The sequence below is a fragment of the Tachyglossus aculeatus genome, chromosome 25 (genome assembly GCF_015852505.1).
Source record: "Tachyglossus aculeatus isolate mTacAcu1 chromosome 25, mTacAcu1.pri, whole genome shotgun sequence".
NCBI classification, from domain to species: domain Eukaryota; kingdom Metazoa; phylum Chordata; class Mammalia; order Monotremata; family Tachyglossidae; genus Tachyglossus; species Tachyglossus aculeatus.
In genome coordinates, this window is record NC_052090.1 from 6,416,933 (window position 1) to 6,440,386 (window position 23,454).

The 23,454-nt window shown below is 42.4% G+C and overlaps 1 protein-coding gene across 1 annotated transcript in view; it reads right to left on the minus strand.

The window, feature by feature from the left end:
• Positions 1-23,454, minus strand: part of ZNF521 (zinc finger protein 521) — a 375,462-nt gene that overhangs the window by 165,197 nt on the left and 186,811 nt on the right. The window contains exon 5 of the mRNA XM_038766760.1: positions 2,559-2,643. Coding sequence (XP_038622688.1) covers positions 2,559-2,643 — 85 coding nt within the window. The remainder of the gene's footprint in view (positions 1-2,558; positions 2,644-23,454) is intronic.

Genomic DNA, 23,454 nt, shown 5'->3' on the forward strand with positions numbered 1-23,454 from the left:
TCAACTCTGTTGCTTCTCCCTCCTGTTTATTTATATTAGTGTCCATCTCCCCCCATTAAATTGTCCGCTACTTGAGGACGGGGATCGGGTCTATTTACTGTACTCTCCCAACTTCTTAACCTAGGTCTCTGCACGTGGCTAGAGCTCAATAAATATTAACAATTGATTGAGTATTTGACTGAAACACAGTCCAAGAAAATCCATTGAGTGACACGGACAGAATAAAGTCGAAAACTGGGAAACGGAGACTTTTGTCATCTGGCATTCCAAAATGAAATGTTATCTTTTCCAGACCTGAAAGTATATCAGTTAATAAAGTGAAGCATTAAAGGATGAACAGTACACAAAGTATGGCACAAATAGTCTCAGCGGACCCAGAAGCTTGGACCTGTCAATCACTGTGTCTGTTCTGGGAGCTCTGTATTTTCTAGGCAGGTTTGACGCTAAATCGATGTAAATCTGTGTCGCTATGGCTAGGCCTTGAAGCTGTATCATACGATTGATGTAACAACTTAGAAAAAACTATTTTCCTCTACATTTCCTGACCAATGACCTGCATTTAGCTCTCACAGAAATATAAAGGTTTAATTTAAAGAAAATACGACTACGTATCATTCGGCTGAAGGCATTAAATAGCACTTTCTTCTGCAACTCAAATGTGGTCCTCTTCCTCAATCAGAAAGCTAATGCCTCACCTGCCCAGGATGTCCAGGGAAACAAAGGGTTGCTTTTACTGAGGAATCAAAATCCAGTGGGAAGTGGAAGAAAAGAGTCACTTGAGTTTCTCTGACATACTACAAGTATCCCTTTCTCAGTCTGGGATACTACCTTTTCCTTCTTTTTTTTTTAACAGTACTTGTTAGGCACATGCTATTTGTCAAGCGCTGTTCTTAGTGCTGGGGTAGATATAGGTTAATCAGGTCACATACAGTCCCTGTACTGCAGGGGGGACACAGTCTAAGTAGGAGGAAGAAAAGAAGGGAGAACATTTTACAGTTGAGGAAACTGAGGCCTAGAGAAGCCGTGACTGGCCCAAGGTCACACAGCAAGCAAAATGGCTGAGCCGGGATTAGAACCTGTGTTCTCTGGCTCTCAGGCCCGTGCTTTAACGACTAGGCCACACTTCTTCCCAAATAGTAGTAACTGCCACCATAATACACATTTCAAACTATTCAGGGTACATTACAACTCAAGACGTCACACAAAGGAGGAGAAACTTGGGGTTAATTTCCTCAGCATTTCCTGTTTCCCCTTTGAATGATTTATCCAGATTTAACATGATGCAGAAGTTCAAAAAAAAAGGTCTTCCTTCTAAATATGGGCAATCCTGAAAACATCAAAAACCAAATCCATGTTGCAAAATCCTGGAGCACCATACTAGAGCGTTGAGTGGAAGATGTCTCCTTTCCCTTTATTTGGTGGAGATTATATGTTCTTCCTTCTAATTGGTTGAAACTTTCCAAAATAGCAGCTGTAGCAAAGTCCCCACCTTAAACCAGTTGGGTGACTTATGGGATGATCTGCTTCAATTAATTCAATTTCCTAGAGAAATCCATAATCTAGCCTGAAATTCTGAGCCACCCTATTAGGCTTGGTAAGCTTGAGAAGGCTCCGGGAGGTTCCTGGGTAACTGGATAGAAGACAGCTGATAAAAGTTGTTTGTCAATTTTGTGAGGATGACATTCTGAAATGAGTGCGAAAGATATGACAGCTAACCAGGCTTTAAAGGATCAGCTACACAGAGCCGGGTCCAAAAGGAAGCCAAATTGATAGCCGTTGTAATTTTACCACCAAACGATCTGCTAGATCAAATTTAATTGTCTGGTAGATCTCTCAGGGTTATTGCTGAGTGGTTTTCAAATTAAAAATATAGTCGGTCACCCTGGGGGACTAAGAGAATTCTGAGGTGATCTGAGTGGACGAAGGAAGTGGGTATTCATTGTCTTCCTGGAGAGCACTGTGATTGCCTTTGGCAATTCACAGCCAAATGGCTTTGAAAAGCCAACCTTGGAAAGCTGAGCCAGGGTAGAGGTGACCAAGAGAAGGTACCTGTTTCCACGGAAAAATGAACAGGACTCTCTCTAGACTGTTCGAACCCCTCTATTTGTAGCTTTCTTCCCATGTCAAAAACTCACCCGTTTGGATTTTAGAAAGAAGAGGTTCTGTGCAGCACACAGTAGTGTCATTACCATAATAATTTCGGAAATTAAAACCCGTCTGAAACGCCATGGAAAACTAACATCCAGTTCATTAGCCATTCCTGCTAGTTTGTTTTCAATAATGCCAAAATGATTAGAAGTTTAATTTGTTAATCACCTGTGCTTTGACTGGTAGTAGATATATAATCCTCTGCAGAAGCCTAACTAGCCCTTGCAGAGAATAAAACGTGCTAATGCCTTATCCGGTCTAATAATATGAATAAAAATATCGGTCCTGCCTGGATAAATCATTGACAGCTGAACAATTAATTCCTCCTTAACTCTGTTTAATTATATAGGCAATGAAGAACATGAGCAGGAGAAATGTCTATCTTTAGTAAGATTTAGAGCGTCACTTACCAATCATGTGATTCGCAACATGAACCTGAATATCCCATTCATTGTAGAAAACCATCTGACACTTGATGCACTGGTAGGTCTTCTTCTAAGGAAACAAGTGTAGACAAAATTTACTTAAAAACAGGACCCACTTCGTTTTGGATCACCAAACCCTCGAATCGAGGTCATAAATTAACACTGGAAGTAAAAGAAGGTGATTTTCTTTTTTCTCCAGCATAACCAGTCCAATAAAAACCTCAACAACAAAAAAACTGACAGCCAGGCCATGTCAGGGCTGGTTATAAGGAAACAGCGGAAGTTTGGATAATCATCCTCTGTATCTGTATAACACTTTTTCCAAAGTACTTTCATACCAATATTCTCATTTCTCACCCCGCAGCACCCCTGTGAGGTAGGAAGGGGTAGGTATTTATTATTCCCATTTTACAGAAGGGGAAATGGAGGGTCACAGAGGTTAAGTGGCTTGCCTGAGGTCACAATTCAGGCCAGTAGATCGATTCCATTACTGAACTTGGCTTTGAGACCCCAGAATTCCCAAGCACCAGGCTTAATTGCCCAACATTCCTGGGAATCCAGGTGAGTCCATGAGCCATAGAACAATGATGAACCTGGAATCCAGGATACCTTACCAACGGCCATCTTCTAACCCCACTCCCAAATTGTTCCCTTTCTTAATAGCCTGGCTTTAGCCAGGGGATTTCAAACTCTCTAAAGTGTTTCCTGATGTCGGGAAAATAGAGCTGGCATTCGGTAAATCTCATTTTTATTGGCTCAACTTATCATACTGATGCCCAGTGGCAACATCCCAGCTAAGTTGACCGGGATAAAATGCTATTTTAAAGCTTGAATAATTTGGTTATAACTGCCAGGACTTAATAGGAACCTCCCAGAATCTATCTGATGTTCTCACAAAACTAAGCATGGAGCCCATAAAAACGTAGCATCTTCTCCATGCCAATGGGGAGGGACAGGTTAAAGAGAGCAGATTTCATGAGTTCAAAGCCTTATTATGCCTGGCACGATTGATAAGCTATTTAAACCCCTTATTTGTTTCTCCAGCATGAAAACCTCTGGGAAACTGAAAAAGCACCTTCTTTTTTTTTTTTCAATGGTCCCTCCCCGACTCTCCAGTGGATATCTCTCCTGCTAGCAAAAGATGGGGAAAAATTCTACTTGAACAAATAAATTCAGTTCTGAGATGAAGCTCAGCGATAAGCATTCTTCAGGGCTCATGACAAAAATCTTCCTTCACCTTGAGGCCTTTGGAGAAGATTTTAATTGTATAACTAATTGTAGCAAAACTGGGCTAAAGGGATTTTCAGGAGAAAATGCAAGGCCTTGACTATGCCCCCAATAAACCATCCTGAAGCTTTGATGGATCACGACAAAGTTCAAACCCAGACTGGCATTCTAGAGCTTGAGGGATATCACCTTCAGTATCCACGTTCTCTGAGGATTAAAATTGGAAATATCGGGAGTTAAAGCAGTCATCTCAAATGTTTTCATTTCTTTTTTTATATTTTTTTGTGTTGGTGTTTGTTAAGCGCTATTATGTGCCAGGCTCTGTACTAAGAGCTGGATAGAGCTAAGCGAATCAGATTGGATACAGTGCATGTCCCACATAATAATAATAATGTTGGTATTTGTTAAGCACTTACTATGTGCCAAGCACTGTTCTAAGTGCTGGGGGATACAAGGTAATCAATGTTGTCCCATGTGAGGCTCACAGTCTTAATCCCCATTTTACAGAAGAGGGATCTGAGGCACAGAGAAGTTAAGTGACTTGCCCAAAGTCACACAGCTGACAAGTGAGCCCCCGTGGGACAACCTGATCACCTTGTAATAATCTCCCCAGCGCTTAGAACAGTGCTTAGCACGTAGTAAGCGCTTAATAAATGCCATTATTATTATGATCATTATTATTAAGTGGCAGAGCCGGGATTAGAACCCAAGACCTCTGACTCCCAAGCCCGTGCTCTTTCCACTGAGCCACGCTGCTTTTCATGGAACTCATAGTCTTAATCCCCTTTTCACGGATGAGGTAACTGAGGCACAGAGAAATGAAATGACTTGCCCAAGGTCACACGGCACGCAAGTGGCAAAATGGGATGGGAACCCAGGTCCTCAGACACCCAGGCCCGTGCTCTTTCCCCTAGGCCGCTCTGCTTCTCACATTTCTCTGAGAAATGTTTCCAGAGCTGCCTGAACAACCACTGGGGTGGGTGCATTTTTAACTGAAGCAGTCAGGAAACCTGCCAGGATCATAAGCACTTGTCAACACAGTGTGCTGAATCTAAATCTAACCCAGATTTTTAAAACCCTGACAATCAGAATGGAAGATTTACTCTGCCACGTAGTTTACATGATGCTTTGGATGCAGACCTATAGGGCGATGTGTATTGCATAAATAACAATCAGAGCCCTTTTTTTTAACATCATTTCCCTTAAGAACTAGTTAGAAAATATTTCTTACTCCCAGGTGATCAACATTATATATTGTTTATTAGCATACTTCTAGCATTGTTCCTGATATGTGACCTTGGTGAAAAACAAAGGAACATAAACTTAATGGTTGGTCTTTTCTCTTGTTAGCACAGTAAAACATACAGTATGTCGACAACTGTCTGCAGAAATTATGACTGATGAATATGTTGAAGGGATGGACTTTTTTTTGGTGGTCTACTAGTAAATAATAAAATCACTTGATAACCAAAATAATAAAACAGCAGCACTTACATCTCCAAAATAATTTGTCATTATTTCCAGATACACAGGGCATTTTTTTTTAACCCAGAAAGAAGGATGTGTTTTTCCCTGGTGATGGACCAGACACTAATTCTTTCCAGTGTTAAAATGCTACAGTCAACTTCTATCATTTAGCGAGAACCCTATCTAAGCTTGAAGCTAAGAACAGCACTTCTCAAACACTGATGCACAAACTCAAATTCTTTTCACACTTTTTCACATTTCTAAAATCGATTATTTCCCTAGGAATAAACAAAGAAGCATGTTTTGGTTTCCCCTGCTTGTCTACCTTACTGAGGGGTGATGTGGCATTGATGTCGGAATTTTAATTGTTTCCGAATGTTTGTTTTTTTAAAGTGACATAGCAACACAACTATGATTACACCTTCTTTGAGAAAATGTTTAAAAATCCCCAAAAGAAAAGAATGAAGTCCTCTGGAATGCGACGATCCTAATTTTAAAAATACCACGGGAAAAAGGCAGTTTTCATCATTTTTTAAGAACCGTAGATAAAAGTAGAAACAAAACTTCCATTGTTTGGTACCAATTTGGCCTTTCTCTGCCCTGAAGTTGTCAGTTGGCTTGAAAAGGTAATTCACTACCTTTATGAAAAGAGATTTTTTTTTATTAGCGCCTTAAAAAAAACGTGCTGCTTGGGAGTGGAGTTGTCATTTCTCAATTGTTCTCTTTTGTTTTCTGCTACTGATAGATGTAATTATCGGGGATACAACTTTTTCCCAGCACCTCATTATTTTTGATTGATTTTGAGAACAATTTAAATCTGCCATTCTGACATTCTTGTTTTTTTCAGTTATACTTCAGTTGAGGCACTAGGAGGCTCTGAGGAAAGAACACCTCATAAAATTTAATTTTAAAAAAAGAATAGGATAATTAATAGTAATTCAAAGTTAGTTTTGAACACTGAGCATGATATTTAGGTGTATGTTTAGACTTGTTTGGGAATGCTCTCTTTTTCAAGTAAGATTTCAACACCTCTGAAATCCATTCATTCAGATTCCCAAAATGAACACCTATGAAAATATTTGAAAATACCTCATTGGATGCTTCTGCAAACACAAATATAGTGCTTCTTAATATTCTTCAGAAAAACTAGAAGCCCAGCATCTAGGTAAGGGAGAGGGCCTTCTGGTCCCACTTTGCAGATGGAAAAACTGAGGCAAAGAGTGATTGAGTAACTTAGCTACTCTTCACTCGACCGCTTGGCAGAAAGGAAAGAATATTTCCCCATTCAAAAAGAGTCATATTTCAAGATATCAGAGTCAAAGCAATACCTCCCAAGGCATCAGTTCCACCTCGGCTCTGACCCTCCCTACGCGCCAGGTCACTCATTCAATCGTATTTATCGTTCCTTTACTGTATGCAAAGCACTGTACTAAGCACTTGAGAGACTATGATATAACAATAACCAGATATGTTCCCCATCCACAACGAGCTTCCAGTCTAGAGGACTGTATTTATAAATACTTTGAGAATCAGTCTGACAAGTGATCCTCTCAAAAAAACTCACTCCTCACGCCTCTATCTCGGAAGATCCCAACGGGAGAGTCCAACAGTTTTGGTTACGTTTCTAATTGGCATGGACCTTGGTTGTGAGCAAACCACGTGAGACCATACTCAAAGTGATTTCACAGGCCTGTTGGAGTCTACCAGAAAGGTGACAACACTGTAGAGTCCTGCTCTGAAGCCTTCCAAGGAGGAAGAAGCAGTGAGAATCTTGAAAAGTTAGAGAACTGGCATGCTCTTTGGTAGAAGGCTGGCTCACGGCAGGGAAAATACTTTCTATGGCTAAATGCAGGCTCAATCCCTTTCAGGGTTCTACTGAACCCTTAGAGGGTAGGTTGGGAAATGGGAGAGAAGCAGGGTTAACCTAGTGGATCGAGCATGGGCCTGAGAGTCGGAAGTGTGACCTTGGGCAAGACACTTCACTTCTCTGAGCCTCAGTTACCTCATCTGTAAAATGGGGATTAAGACTGTGAGCCCCACATGGCACAACCTGATTACCTTGTATCTACCCCAGCGCTTAGAACAGTCCTTGGCTCATAGTGAGTGCTTAACAAATACCATTATTATTATTATCAGTTACCTCATCTGTAAAATGGGGATGAAGAATGTGAGCCCTATATGGGACAGGGACTTTGTCCAATCCAATTTTTCCTTAAATCTGCCCCTGCACTTAGGACAGTGCCTGGCACATAGTAAGCACTTAACAGATACCACAATTATCATGGAGAGGAGGAAGAAAGTTGTGGGGGTGGTCTACTAATCCCAGCTGTTAAATTCCCAGGGGATTTCCTGGACATTTACCCAACTAATAAAAATTAAAAGAACAAATTGGTCCCCTGATTTATCCTCATCCGTTAATATGAGTTGAAAGTTTGGCAAATCTACACCACTTAAATCAAGCTTATTAAGGACAGGAAGAGGGTGGAGTGGGTGAGGAAAGACAAAATGGGGAGAGGTTCCTAACAGCTCCGGGATGGGCAGGGCGAAACCGCATCCCAAGGTGGAAGAAGATGGCTCCGGCGACCTTTCCTGGAAGCTCGGAAGCCGACTGACTCAACTTTTGGATCAGGCTGCTTCCCTGGGTTTCAAAGTCCCAAGTGTCAAGGGCACGAAAAAGAGAGATATTCGAAAAACCGGATCTTAAATCATGTGTTGGGAAGATACTTGAAAAGAGGAAAACAGTGAGACAGAAGAGTAAAGAGCTTCAGGGAAGGGGACCCATGGCTTCAGGGGAGGAGATCCTGGTGTCTCACTCATCGAGAAACAGGAGACTCACAGAATGAAAGCAGGGGAGTTGTTAATTATAGTTAATTATTCTTGGGGTTCCCCTGACCCAAGCAGACAGCCCCCCTGCCCTGCTCGGGAACCAGCATTGGTTCCTCCCCACCCAGTTAAAGAGACCCCCAACCCCATCCTGCCTTCCGCCATCCCTGCGGGAAAGATAAAAACACCCATAACGTGAGGCCTCTACAAAACCCCAAGAATTCTTTTGCCTGATGTCACTTTGGCTACAGACTTATCCCTTGCTTGGACTCTGAGCCAGAAATAACCTGAAATTCACCTCCTCTAGCCACAGCACCCTACTGATTTTTGTTTATTTTGTGATTTTGTCCTGGTATTTCATGTTGTTTCGGGGTTTTTTTTTCATTTTCATTGTTCCTCCTACATCTGTCTAAAGTCCCCTTTACCCCGGTATAGTCTTGATTGACCGATTGGACTGTGACTCTTGTCTAATTCTCACATCTGTATTCTTTCCCAGTGCTTAGTGCAGTGCTCAGCATAAAGTAAGGGCTTAATAAATGCTCTTACTATTTACTACTAAAAGATGGCATTTGACCAAAGGACTGAACAAGAGGGAAAAAGGAGAGATCTTGTAATCTCGTAATCTAAATCTCTCCAAATTAGCTCTCGTAATCTCAAAACATGGTGCAGTGTGCTTTATTATAGCTGAGATACTCTTCTGTCTGTCTCTGTCATCTATGCAGTTGTACCTGTACCCTTTGGGAACTTGGTATTCACCCCACCCTCAGGCCCACAACATGTAAGAAGGTGATGGGTTCTAATCCCCATTCCACCACTTGTCCGCTGTGTGACCTTGGGTAAGTCACTTCACTCCTCTGGGCCTCAGTTCCCTCATTGGTAAAATGGGGATTAAGACTGTGAGCTCTATGTGGTACAGAGACTGTGTCCAACCCGACTATCTTGTATCTGCCCCAGTGCTTAGAACAGTGCCTAGCACATAGTAAGTGCCTAACACCGTAATTATTATTACTTAAGTGCATATCCCTAATTTAGTTAATAAAATTACTATTTTATCTCAATGTCTGTCTCTCCCTCTAGACTGTAAGCTTGTAGTGGGCAGGAAATGTACCAACCCACTCTGAGGTATTTCGCTCTCCCAAATGCTGAGAACAGTGCTCTGCACATAGAAGGCGATCAAAAAATACATTGATTGACGGATCAGTTGATCCGGGGATTGGGGTGGGGGGAGCACATGGGGATTTTCCACTGGTGTAGGGCAGGATCATGGAAAATGATTCCCTCATTCAGAGAAGCAATATGGCATAGTGGATAGATCATAAGCCTGGGAGTAAGAAGGTCAAGGGTTCTAATCCTGGATTCACCACTTGTCTGCTCTGTGGCCTTGAGCAAGTCACTTCACCTCTCTATGCCTCAGTTACCTCATCTGTAAAATAGAGAGTGAGACTGTGAGCCCCAGGTGGGACAGGGACAGTTTCCAACCCGATTTGCTTGTATCCATCCCAGCGCTTAGTACTGTGCCTGGCCAATAGTAAGCGCCTAACAAATACCATAATAATTATAAATATTATTAAATATGTTCATATGCACCAGCATATAAACTGTGTCTACTATGAGAAGCAGTGTGGCTCAGTGGAAAGAGCCCAGGCTTTGGAGTCAGAGTTCATGGGTTCAAATCCTGGCTCTGCCAATTGTCAGCTGGGTGACTTTGGGCAAGTCACTTAACTTCTCTGTGCCTCAGTTACCTCATCTGTAAAATGGGGATTAAGACTGTGAGCCCCATGCGAGACAACCCAATCACCTTGTAATCTCCCCAGCGCTTAGAACAGTGCTGTGCACATAGTAAGCGCTTAATAAATGCCATCATTATTATTATGACCCACAGAGGCTGTGGAACAAACAGGATCACCTAACCTTTGGCACTGAAAAACAAATTCATTTAGGAAGCATATGCAAATAAACACGGAAATTTAGGCTACATGACAAATGATGGATGTTTACAGTGTGACCTTGGGCAAGTCTGTAATTTATTATAGCTGTAATTTATGTATTTCTATTAATGTCTGTCTCCCCTTCTAGACTGTAATTTCGTTGTGGGCATGAAATGTGTCCGATAATAGTTAAATTGTAATAATAATAATAATAATAATGGCATTTATTTAGTGCTTACTATGTGTGAGGCACTGTACTTAGCTCTGGGGAGGATACAAGCAAATTGCGTTGGACACAGTTCCTGTCCCACGTGGGGCTCACAATTTCAATCCGCATTTTACAGATGAGGTAACTAAGACACAAAGAAGTGAAGTGACTTGCTCAAGGTCACACAGCAGATAGGTGGAGGAGCCAGGATTAGAAACCATGACCTTCTAACTCCCAGACCCGTGATGTATCCGCGAAGCCACACTGCTTCTCAAGTGCTTTGTACAGTGCTCTGCACACGGTAAGTGCCCAGTAAATATGATTGAATGAATGAATGAATGAAGTCACCACTTCTCTGGGCCTCAGGTCCCTCATCTGTAAAATGGGGATTAAGACAGTAAACCCCACGTGGGACAGGGACTGTGTCCAACCCCGTTATCTTGTATCTATCCCAGCACTTAGAATGGTGCCTGGCTTAATTAACAAATACAAATATTATTGTTATTATTATTATTATTATTATTATTATTATTATACGAAAAAGAAATAAACACATTCTGAGCCACAGTGTCCCAGGGCTGGCTTGTAGGAAAGGCCTCACATAGTATCCTGACAGCTTTCAGAAATAAATGCAGGTTCCGCAAGTACAGGGAGATAATAATAATCATAAAAATGATGATAATAATAATATTGGTACTTGTTAAGCACTTACTATGTGCCAAGCACAGTTCTAAACACTGGGGTAGATACAAGTTAATCAGGTTGGATACAGTGCCTGTCCTAAGTGGGGCTCACATTCTTGTTCCCATTTTACAGATGAGGTAACCGAGGCACAGAGAAATTGAGTGACTTGCCCAAGGTCACACAGCAGATGTGCTGGAGCAGAGATTAGAACCCACAACTTCTGACTCCCAAGCCCATGCTCTTTCCATTAAGCCACGCTGCTTCTGGAAAGCCATCTTTTAGACTGGAAGTTCATTGTGGGAACATCAATTTTTATTGTTGTATTTTACTCTCCCAAGCACTTCCCACTTTCAAAGCCCTATTAAGAGGCCTTCCCTGATTAAGCCTTCATTTCAGCATGGCTTAGTAGAAAGAGCCCGGGCTTGGAAGTCACAGGTCGTGGGTTCTAATCCCAGCTCCTCCACTGTGTGTGTGACTTTGGGCAAGTTACTTAACTTCTCTGTGCCTCAGTTATCTCAACTCTAAAATAGGGATTAAGACTGTGAGCCCCACGTGGGACAACCTGATTACCTTGTATCTACCCCAGCGCTTAGATCAATGTTTGGCATATAGTAAGCGCTTAACAAATACCATCATCATCACCAAGAATTAACACACCACCCTGGGCATTTAGTAGAAGCGTCAGCAAGAGTTTTATGTCTCCTCCTTATTATAGCTGTCTCTCTTTAAGTTCTTGTTTAACTCCTTTCTAAGATTCATTACACCATCTACTCTTCCTTTACTTTTGGTGGTTTTGCTTATGTTCATGCTTCTTTAGCAGCACGAATCAGCCAAGCACAACTCAGATCGACTTCTCGACTTTTTAACACCCTTTGTTCTCTCGGTTACTAAAAACGTACCCGTTCGATTCCCCCAAAGTAATCAAACCACCTTAATGCCAGAACGCTGCTCCTCACACTTCAATCCTGCTCTTGAGAGCCCAGAGTTATGGGCTTCGTGCTTCAGAGAATTTTAAAAGAAGGAAAGCGGAAAGTGAGGCGTCTTCCCTGGGATGTAGGTTGTAAATCTCTGCCTGGGTACGGTGTCTGTAAATCAGCCTCAAAGAGCTCAGAGCCAATCCAGAGTAAGTCAATTCAGAGACGAGCCTACCCACCCTTCTCTGAAAAGGGAGAGTAGGTGAGAGAGATCGTGTCCTGAGATTCATCGTTATTACAGAGGACGATCACAAAACACAGTACCATCTAGGAACAGATCTCTTCCTGCCTCTAGGAAGAGCCTCGAAAGAATGAATTCCCCATCGTGGGTGATTAGCCTTCTGCCAGATAGTAGTTCTAATTGGAAGGGATTGGAAGAAATGAACGCTAGAACGCCACACTGAGTTTTATGCGGAGGCAAGTTGACTCACAGAATCTCTACATTTTGACATATCTGTCTAAATCAGCTAGATCCACAATTTCATTTCTGTATTATCTATACAGCTTGGGCCACATGCACGAGAAAAAAAAAAAGCCCTCACAATTTTAATAACTGAACATGTGCAATGCCCCACTGGCCCAATCAGCGATCCAACCAACGCAGTACTCCGTCTCCTACAGTGACACCTGGAAAGCTTAGAAGAATAGGGTGATGATGGATCATCAAATATCTCTAATTTTTCCTTCTACAATCCTATCATGGAACTATCATATGGGTAACTACTGAACACTTCTCAAACATCCTAGGATCTTCCACTGTTCCCGCTACACTGCTAATATCCCTTCCAGCAATTCATGATAGATCTCTCATTCATGAATTTATCTAAACCCTTCTTGAACCTACTGGTGTTTTATTTTTTTCCTGAACAGCTTCCTTCTCAGTTAGTTGCCCCACATTTTCCATTATAGTGCCAATTTGAAATCAGTCATTCAATCATCTATCATATTTACTGGGCACTTACTGTGTGCAGAGCACTGTACTAAGCTCTTGGGAGGGTACAATGCAACAGAGTTGGAAGATATGTTCCCTGCCCACAAGGAGCTCACAGTCTAGAGGGGGAGACAGGCATTTAAATAAATTATGGACCTGTATATAAGTGCTATGGAGCTGAATGGGGGTGACTATCATGGGCTTAAAGGGTATGAAATGTACTTGCCATGCTAATTATCCTACTGAAGTGAGCCATAGTGTGCCACCAGACTTTCTTAATTTCAGAGAGTTAATTATGACCGTTGCACCTTTGTGTTCTCCTCACCAGGTAGAGAATCTTAGGATTGGGGTGCGGGGGCGACATGGATAGGAGGGATAAGAGGGACAGAGGTAAAGGGGGCTTATGGTTTTTATTCAGCACTTACTGGGTGCAGAGCATTGTACTAAATACTTGGGAGAGTACAATACAACACAGTTGGTATCTCCCCACTCTAGACTGTTAGCCTGTTGTTGTGGGCAGGGAATGTGTCTACCAACTCTGTTGCACTGTAGTAATAAGAATGATATTAATGATAATAATAATAATTGTGGTATTTGTTAAGCACTTGCTATGTGCCAGGCACTGTACTAAGCCCTGGGTGGATACAAGCAAATTGGGAAGTCCAGCGTGGGGCTCGCAGTCTCAATCCCCGTTTTGCAAATGACATAATTGAGGCACAGAGAAGTGAAGTGATTTGTCCAAGGCCACACAGCAGGCAAGTGATGGAGCCGGGATTAGTTCTTTTGATTCCCAGGTTCTTTTGATTCCCAGGCCCGTGCTCTATCCACTAAGCCATGCTGCTGCTCATGTACTCTCCCAAGCGCTTAATACAGTGCTCTTGCACACAGTAAGCATTCAATATATACGACTGTAAGCCCAGTGTGGGCAGGGATTGTCACTCCTTATTGCTGAATTGTACTTTCCAAGTGCTTAGTACAGTGCTCTGCACACAGTAAGTGCTCAATAAATACTATTGAACTGAGGAATGATTGATTGACACATTCCCTGACCACAGTGGGCTTACAGTCTAGAGGGGGAGAAAGGTATTGATAGAAATAAATAATTTAATTTAATTAATAGCCACTCTCTTCCCTCCTTTCCTTTCCTCAAATCCCCTCAATCTGGATCCTTTCCTTTTCCACTAATCTCTCCCACTATGCGATCTCATTTCATTCTCTGAACTTGGCTGTCACTTATTCTTATGACTAGTAAATCTGCTTCTCCTCCTGAACCTGTCACTCTGGATCTCTTCACACATCACTCCCCTTGTCTCGGATATTCCTGCTTTGAAAGCGCTCAGCTACCTCATACGGAAAAAGCAGCCGCGAGTCAGAAGTGACGGAAATCGGGGTGGCCAAAGGAAAAGGGAGAGTTACTGTGAGTCGAGATAAGAAATCACCGGAGCGTGAACTTGTGTTTTTGGCAGGAGGGAAAAAAGAAAAGGATGGATTGGGGAAATAATAAAGGGAACTGAAGAGCGGAGGGAGGAGTCAACGATTCGGCCTTGCCTGGATTGATGGCTTTTTCCCCTCCTGCACTTGGCTCAGTCATCACAATGAAAGACGGAAAACCTCCCTCCTCTATCACCGTTGCCAGAACGAAAGCCTGCTGCCAAGATGTCCAGCAGGCCCTGTGGTTGGGGAGATGGAAGGAGAAGGAAGATTGAGCTGTGGAATGCTGCCATGCATTGCATCACCGTCCCATTCTATTTATTAAATGCTAAGCATCGCCACTCAACCGGAGCTGCAGATTGGTGGCAGGAAGTCGCGGCAAAAATGAGCAAAGAGCCGGGGTTCCATAAAGCAGCCTGCTTCTTCCATCAAATTCTCCTTCGAGGGTGTTATGATGCTTCCTGGGTGAAGGCTGAGTCCTTTAGCATTTGGGGCAGGACATGACCATAGGACATCACCGAAACATGGGCCTAACGAAGTTAAGGTTTTCATACTGAAAGTACCCAGAGCAAAAGAACCATCATCATTTGTTTGAGGAAGGTCCACCCCTAATCTTCAGCCCCTTCAGATTCCACCACTCCCCTCTCATCTCTTCTCACTCTGTCCCTTTCCCCCCTTCCCCTCTCACCTATTCTCTTCCTTCCTTCCTTCTTCCTTCCATCCTTCCTTCCTTCTTTCCATCCTTCCTTCCTTCCTTCCGTCCTTCCTTCCTTCCTTCCTTCCTTCCTTCCTTCCTTCCTTCCTTCCTTCCTTCCTTCCTTCCTTTCTCTCCGCTCTCTCCCCTCTGCCAAAAACCTCCCTCTTGCTCCAGTGACTTCAAGTCTTGATGACAGAAATGTTCTCCCTTTTTGGCATCTCCCCGCTCACTCATTTCACACCCACTGCAGCCAAGACTATTGCCCTTCTCCACTCCTCGGACTCTGCTCCTTGCCTTTGTTCCAAGACACACAGTTCAAGCTGCCTGTCCTCACTTTCAGACACCTCCTGGATCCCTGACTATATTTGTGTCTTCATTTCCTGCCTCTTCGCCTCCTCCCTCTCCCTGGATTTCCTTTCGGAAGCCTGGCCGGCCTCCTTTTCCCACCTTCTGTCATGCAACCTTCTTCCCAGCCTCCACACTGAGGTTGCTGACTCCCCTGATTCACATCACTTCGGAAAGCCCACCTGCTTTAAGGTGCCTATGAGAAATCACACCTACACAGTGAGCTCGTGCTTGGCAGAGAAATTCCTGCTGTGGTGCCTTGAAAGTTTTAGTTCTTCAAAGTTAGGGTGGGTTTATTGCCATTTACCTGGTGCAAAATCAGATGGAGAATCAGATTGCAATGGATGTGAAAACGGAGGGGAGAGGAATGTGCTTTTTTTCTAATTGATTTCTAATTGATTAGGGTTAGATGATTGAGATGAGCTTCTAACACAGGATTTAGGCAAAACCTGGTCCCTCAACCAAATTTGGACTGGTTCACTTTGGTCTCCACTTGGACAGAAAGAACAGAATTTGCCAAGAAACTTGCCTGGTAAGAGCACACGGTGGTGGGGAGGGTATTGATGGCCTCATGGCTTCATCCAGGCGAAGCAGAGCTGCTAGGAGGTTTGGAGCCAGTGAAGAGCCGGGATGGGTGAAAGTACAGCCCACTCAGTCACTAAAATGTCACCCTGGACTACACCAGGGTCACAGCTGAAAGAACAGCTTGATTTGCAATGAACTCAGGGCTGTTTTGATGTGTTTTTTTTTAATATTCCCCCACCAAAATCCAAGCAAACAAAAATCAAGCACAAAATCGGATATGTTTGTCACTCAACGGCTTAGTAAAATGGGGAAGCAGCATGGCTTAGTGGAAAGAGCCCGGGTTTTGGAGTCAGAGGTCAGGTGTTCAAATCCCGGCTCTGCCAATTGTCGGCTGTGTGACTTTGGGCAAGTCACTTAACTTCTCTGTGCCTCAGTTACCTCATCTGTAAAATGGGGATTAAAACTGTGAGCCCCCCCGTGGGATGACCTGATCACCTTGTAACCTCCCCAGCATTTAGAACAGTGCTTTGCACATAGTAAGCGCTGAATAAATGCCATCATTATCATTATTATTTAAAATGCATGAATTAGTCATTCTGCTTCAACAATTCTCCTTCCCATTCACCTTTATCTTCCTTTCCCTCACTCTCTCTCCACCTCCCTGGGTTTCAGTCAACTTCTAGAAGAACACTTTTTATAAAACAGGGCTCCCTGGTGACCCTCCCCACCCCATTTTATATGGAATTGGAATACTTTTCTCCAGAATTCAGAGCTTCTTAACAGCCTCTTCAAGATTGCACTCTCCCAAGCTCTTAGCACAGTGTTTTGCACACACAGTAGATGCTCAATAAATATGATTGAAAGAATGAATGACGGCATTACAGATTGTTTCCCAGGGGACTCTACCAGCAGAAAGGCACAATTCCCTAATCGATGGAAAAGAACTTGCCTAAGGATTGAATGTCAGGACAGGAGAATATATCAGTTAGGTTACCTACTCATCGATGTATCTATCTCTTTATCTGGAGAGACGGAAAGATATTTAAAGTTGTTGTTTGGATTCAAAGACAGCTCTGATGGAGAAGTTCACCTGTAAGTGTTCCTGTGTCTGGAAGGGTCAATGCAGGATATGTTTGCTATATTATTGTATTGTACTTGTCCAAGCGCTTAGTAGAGTGTTCTGCACACAGTAAGCACTCGATACATACAACTGACTGTTTGAACCCCCCTTCCGTGCAAGAAAAATATTGTGCCCAGAAAAAAAAGCTACTCCTTTCCAGTTTGCAAGAGTATGCTTCCCTCTAGCCATCACCAAATTCTCCCTTACTAGGAATTCCATTGTTCAGCTTTTGACTCTAGCTCCAATTTCCCCACCGCTTAAAAACTGCTGCCATTTGCTTGCTGTGTGACCTTGGGCCAGTCACTTAACTTCTCTGTGGCTCAGCTCCCTCATCTGTGAAATGGGGACTGAATACCTGCTCCCTCTCCCTTCCTCAGGCTGTGAGCCTCATGTGGGACAGAAAATGTGGCTGATCTGATTGTATTGTAGTTTGTCCAGTGCTTAGCCCAGTGCTTGGCACATATTAAGGGCTGGCATCATCTGGCACTGTTTTCTCTTTAGTCTCCTTGTCTCCCTTTCCATGAAGCTATGGCTGTAAGAGATTCACTCCCTTCAATCACTGAATCAATCAGTGGTATTTATTGAGCGCTTACAGCATGCAGATCATTGTATTAGGGGCTAAGGAGAGTAGGGTACAACAGAGTTGACAGACAGATTCCCAGACCACAGTACAGTGCTCTGCACACAGTAAGCGCTCAATAAATACGATTGAATGAATGAATGAATGAATGGAGCTGACATGGAGGTCTCTCCTCCACAACTGACTCCCTGTTTTTAGCTGGGACATGGCATTATTTTCATTTTATCGAGTCCTTAAAATCTTTTCTCTGCCTGCCTTGCTTTCAGTTTCCCCAATTCAGCTCTCCATTCAGCAGCTGTTTGGGGATCCTGTTATCCTGCTTAACTCTGGATGATCCCAGGAAGTCAGTAGTTTTCCCTGGGAACCCCCCTGCTCCATATTTTGTGAAGGTCGCCAACTGGCATGCTAGCATGGCAGGGATTAATTAGGTAGTGAATTTAGAAATTTGGGGTTAGGTTTACAATCATTCAGTCAATCAATCAACCACATTAATCTAGTACTTGCTGTGTGCACAGCCCGTACTAACTGCTTGGGAGAGTAAAATGCAACAGAATTGGTAGATATTTTCCCTGCCCAACAAGCTTAAGATTTGGAGGGGAAGACAGACATCAATATTATGGTATTTGTTAAGTGCTCACTATGTGCCAAACACTACACTAAGTGCTGGGAAGAGTACAGTACAGAGTTGGTAGACATGTTCCCTGCCCACAGTGAGCTTACTGTTTACAAGGAAAGACAGATATTAATATAATGGCATTTGTTCAGTGCCTACTATGTGCTAAGCACTGTACCAAGATCTGGGGTAGATACAAGAGGATCAGTTTCATTCATTCAATCGTATTTATTGAGTGCTTACTGTGTGCAAAGCACTGTACTAAGCACTTGGGAAGTACAAGTTGGCAACATATAGAGACAGTCCCTACCCAACAACGGGCACACAGTCTAGAAGGTTGGACATAATCTCTATCTCACATGGGGCTCACAGTCTTAATCTTCACTTTACAGATGAGATAACCAAAGCACAGAGAAATTAAGTGACTTGCCCAAGGTCACACAGCAGACACGCTAAACAAATAAATTACAGAAATGTACATCAGTAGACATGATACATTTTAATTCTCTTTTCCACCCTTTGTGTCCACCATAATTTTTCAGAGTCAAACAATCACTTAATCACCCAAAGTTCACTCCATTTTATGATGATAACATCCTGAACATTATCTCCTGCCCCATCGGGGTTTCATTCCCCTCTCAAGTTTCTGTATCAACAAATGCTGCTGCTCTATACTCCTGATGTTTAGCCAGCAGCGAGAGAAAATGGGATCCAGCTTAATAAAAATTCACTCAAAAATTCTACACCGAAAACTGTTTCAAATGACCTGCCTTCAATAGTTGGGTCTTTTCTGAGTGCAGACCTGAGTTTGATCTCTTGAAAACCTACGTCAACTGTGTTCATGCCGGTGTGGGTATGGAAAAGGTCTAATGATTCTGTTGGACTGTACTCTCCCAAGTGGTTAATACAGTGCTCTGTACACAGAAAGCTCTATAAATGTGACTGATAGATTCATTCATAGGGTGTAAATCTTCTAGACTATAGCCAGGGAACATGGTTACCAACTCTGCTATAGTGTACTCACCCAAATGCTTAGCACAGTGTTCTGCACAAAATAAGTGTTCAATAAATATGATTAACTGATTAATGCGTCCTGCAGTTACTTCACTGGATCCTTCTCCGTTTGCAAGACGATTGCTTCCCTCTCACCATCATCAAATTCTCCCTTATTAGAAATTCCACTGTTACTCTTGTGATTCTACCTCCAACTTCCCCGCTGCTTAAAAACTGCTGCCATTTGCTTGCTGTGCAACCTTGGGAAAGTCACTTAACTTCTCTGGGGCTCAACTTCTTCATCTGTGAAATGGGGGCTGAATACTGCTCCCTCTTCCTTAGGCCGTGAGCCTCGTGCAGGACAGGAAATGTGGCTGAACAGATTGTATTGTATTTTCCCCAGTACTTAGCATAGGGCTTGGTACATAATAAGAGTTTAACAAATGCTGCAATCATTATTATTACTATTACTATTAACGTTATCAAAAATATGGTAGATAATTCCTCACTCCATCCTAAATCTAGACGTGAGGTTCATTCATTCATTTTTATTACTGAGCACTCACTATGTACGGAGCACTGTACTAAGCAATTGGGAAAGTACAATACAAGGATAAACAGTGACATTCCTTGCCCACAAGGAGCTTACAGTCTAGAGAATCTCTTTAATTCCAAACACACTAAAACCCACTTTCAGAATTTCGGCATAGCCTTACACACTTTCTACTCTTTCAAACATTTTCAGTTTTCCTAAGTATTGCGCTCTCTACTAAATCATCTTTTATACTGCCATCACACATCAATCCTTAAGAGACGTTGGTACATTTGTTTCCCGTATACATCACCCAGCCCCAGCATCTATTGAGAAACCCACTTCTCCTCGCCTATGCCTTTCCTCCTTGTGGGTCTGAAAAATGTCTTATGGGGATGCCTGGTAAACACACATTCACATTCAATTTCACCAGCTTTAAAATGGTTTTAGTTTACTTTTTTGTATTATTATTATTTTTTTCATCGCAATCTTATTCAAAGCCCTGAGATTGGAGGTGGTGCTTTAGCCTACGCACACCTGTAGGGATTTTATGTTCCCTGCCATGATGACTTCCTACTTACATTTCCATCCACTGGCCTACACTTCACTATTTTCTATTGAGCGAGAATTGATGGCTGGAATCAAGGCCAAACGTCGTACTTGGGGCAGAAATCATTTTTCTTAAATGGTTGGTGCCCTTCGCCTATTATTTCCTTTCAGTTTTTCAGCTTTTCAACTTCAATGCTTTTCGTCATGATTTTCCTCATTCATTCATTCATTCAATCATACTTATTGAGCGCTTACTGTGCGCAGAGAGCACTGTACTAAGTTGGTCAAATCAGGGAAAGCCTAATGATTCCTCCTCCTGCTCCACCTCCTCCTCTTCAACATCTTCAGCATCGACATCATCATCAGCCTGGCCTAGTGGAAAGAGTACACACCTGAGTATCACTGGGCCTGGGTTCAAATCCTGACTCCACTCTTCAACTCATTCAATCCTGATTTCGATCATTCAATCAATCATATTTATGATATAGAGAAGCAGCGTGGCTTAGTGGAAAGAGCATGGGCTTGGGAGTCAGAGGTGGTGGGTTCTAATCCTGGCTCCGCCACTTGTCAGCTGCTTGACTTTGGGCAAGCCATGTAACTTCTTTGTGCCTCAGTTACCTCATCTGTAAAATGGGGATTAGGACTGGGAGCTCCACATGGGACAACCTGATTACCTTGTATCTACCCCAGTGTTTAGAACAGTACTTGGCATATAGCAAGCGCTTAACAAATAACATCATTCTTATATTTACTGAGTTCTTACTGTGTGCAGAGTACTATGCTAAGAGCTTAACTTCTCTGTACCTCGGCTTCCTCATCTGGCAAATGGTGAATGATGCCTGTTTGTTCACTCCGCTCAGTGGAAAGAGCCCGGGCTTTGGAGTCAGAGGTCATGGGTTCAAATTCCAGCTCTGCCAACTGTCAGCTGTGTGACTTTGGGCAAGTCACTTAACTTCTCTGTGCCTCAGTTACCTCATCTGTAAAATGGGGATTAAAACTGTAAGCCCCCTGCAGGACAATCTGATCAGCTTGTAACCTCCCCAGTGCTTAGAACAGTGCTTAACAAATACCATTATTATTATTATATTTATCACTTGTTATCACTGTACTAAATGCTTGGGAGAGTAACATACAACAAGGAAAAGTCAAATTCCCTGCCCACAGTGAGCTCACAGTCTAGAGAACTGTTCTCCTTCCTCCTTGGTTTGTGAGCCCCATGTGGGGCAGGGACTGTGTCCAACCTGATTGTATTTTATCTGCCCCAGTGCTCAGCATATAATGCTTAAATGTTATTATTATTGTCACTACCATGACCACTACTAGTATTTATTGAGTCCCTGCTCTGTGCAAAGTATTGCACAAAGCTTTGGGAGGATGCAAAAATATGAAGTGTAATCCCTCCCCTCAAGGAGCTTAGAATATAATGGAGAAGACAAAGAGATATAAATTGATAAATTATACTATGCAGAAAGAGTATGCTTATAAAAAATAGGAATAATATATTCATAAGCATAGGAATACACTATGTAATACACCTATGTAAAAGCACCTATGACAACAGATCTGCTACTATCTATGCTAAGCCAATGTGATAGTTATGTTAATCATACTAACAGATCAATCAAAATATTTCAGTGGAATGAAGGAAAGGGATCAAAGCAAGGTAAACTGAGGAATGCTTAGGAGTGCCAATGAACCCAAGGTATGTGCAGAGAAGTGAAAGATTGGAAGGAGGGAATGATCATAATTAGGCCAAGCTTTGGGGGTGGGTTGTTGGAGACAAGGGAAAAGGCTCTTCCTCCCAACAGAAGATAAGACGAAGAAGTCATTTAAATAATATATCATTCATTGATAAATTCATTCCATACTTCTGAGGGCAGAGCACTCTGCCAGACGCTACACTGAAAATGACACGATGCCAGCATTATGAGAAAAACATAGGAGTGATTGAAAGCCCTAACCCATCGCTTTGATTCAAGGGACCCCCAATCTCCCCAAAATGATTTCGTCAAACACTTTCCCTTCCCAATCATTATACCCTGCTACCACCCATCTTCCTTACCTCCTAACAAGCTAGAATCCCTGTCTCTTTATCTCTACTGCCTAAACTCATATTTGATCCCTCCTATCCTCACCAAGTCTGAATTTGTCATTCAACAACCCCTCCGATACGGGAAGTGGAGCCACCCACACTGAAGTTTAAACGTGGTAAGTTCAAAGCAAACAACGAGGCAACTCTCTTTCACCCAGTAGGTAGTTACTACAAAAGGTTAAGCAGGTTGAAAATTTCCAAGGGTTCAAGAGGAATTTGGCAAAAATCACCGGAAAGAGTTTCCAAATGGGTTGTTTGCGGAAAAGGTGGTGATGTTAGAAGACATATCACTCTAACCGTGAGAATGGTGGTCAAAGACAGCAATGATCGCTTGCTTTCCCCAAACATGTTTTGATGCCATTCTCGGAAACAGAACACTGGAATGGGTAGATTAATGGTCGGAGCCGTGTTGTGTCAATCCGACAACTGTCCTCAGCATTACCATTGCAACTTTCTCCTAAGCAATCATGTACACGACTGTATCCCTGTTAGTGTTCTCAATATTACATTTCTAAACTTCTCCTTAGCAATCGTATACATATCCCAGTCAGAACTTCTCATCGATACCAGAAAATAGAGCGCCAAGCAAAGCAGTGCAAAACTATAGTTTCCCACAAGAAATAATGAGCAACGCAGCCAGACATGGCCAAGATGCCAAATTGACCAAAACAAGTACATTCAGAAACAGTGGAAAATGCACGATAAATGCAGTTTCATGATGAAATGACAATGCAAATTTAAAACAAGGAAAGAGTTCAAATTCGAAATTTTGTGTGCCTAAATGTGAATGCAACACTCAATTTTCCCACTGTAATTTTCACATATCTTTCACATTCTATTCAATGAAAAAACCACCTTGTGAGAACAGATCAGCTATTATCTATGCTAAACCAATCTGCTTGTTATGTTGAAATTGTCTTTAATCATTCTAACAGAGCAATCAAAATATTTCAAAGGAAAGGGCTCAAAGCAAGGTAAACACTGCAGTTACCTCAAAGTGACAGAGCATTGTAAATTCTCAAAGTGAAAGAGCACTGTAAGTAACACTGGAATAAAAATTCACTACTACTATTACAAATGAACCCCAGAAGATCATTAAAATGAGGGACAACCTAATATCAACTTTCATTCATTTACCCTTATTTTCCTTTTTATCTTGCCA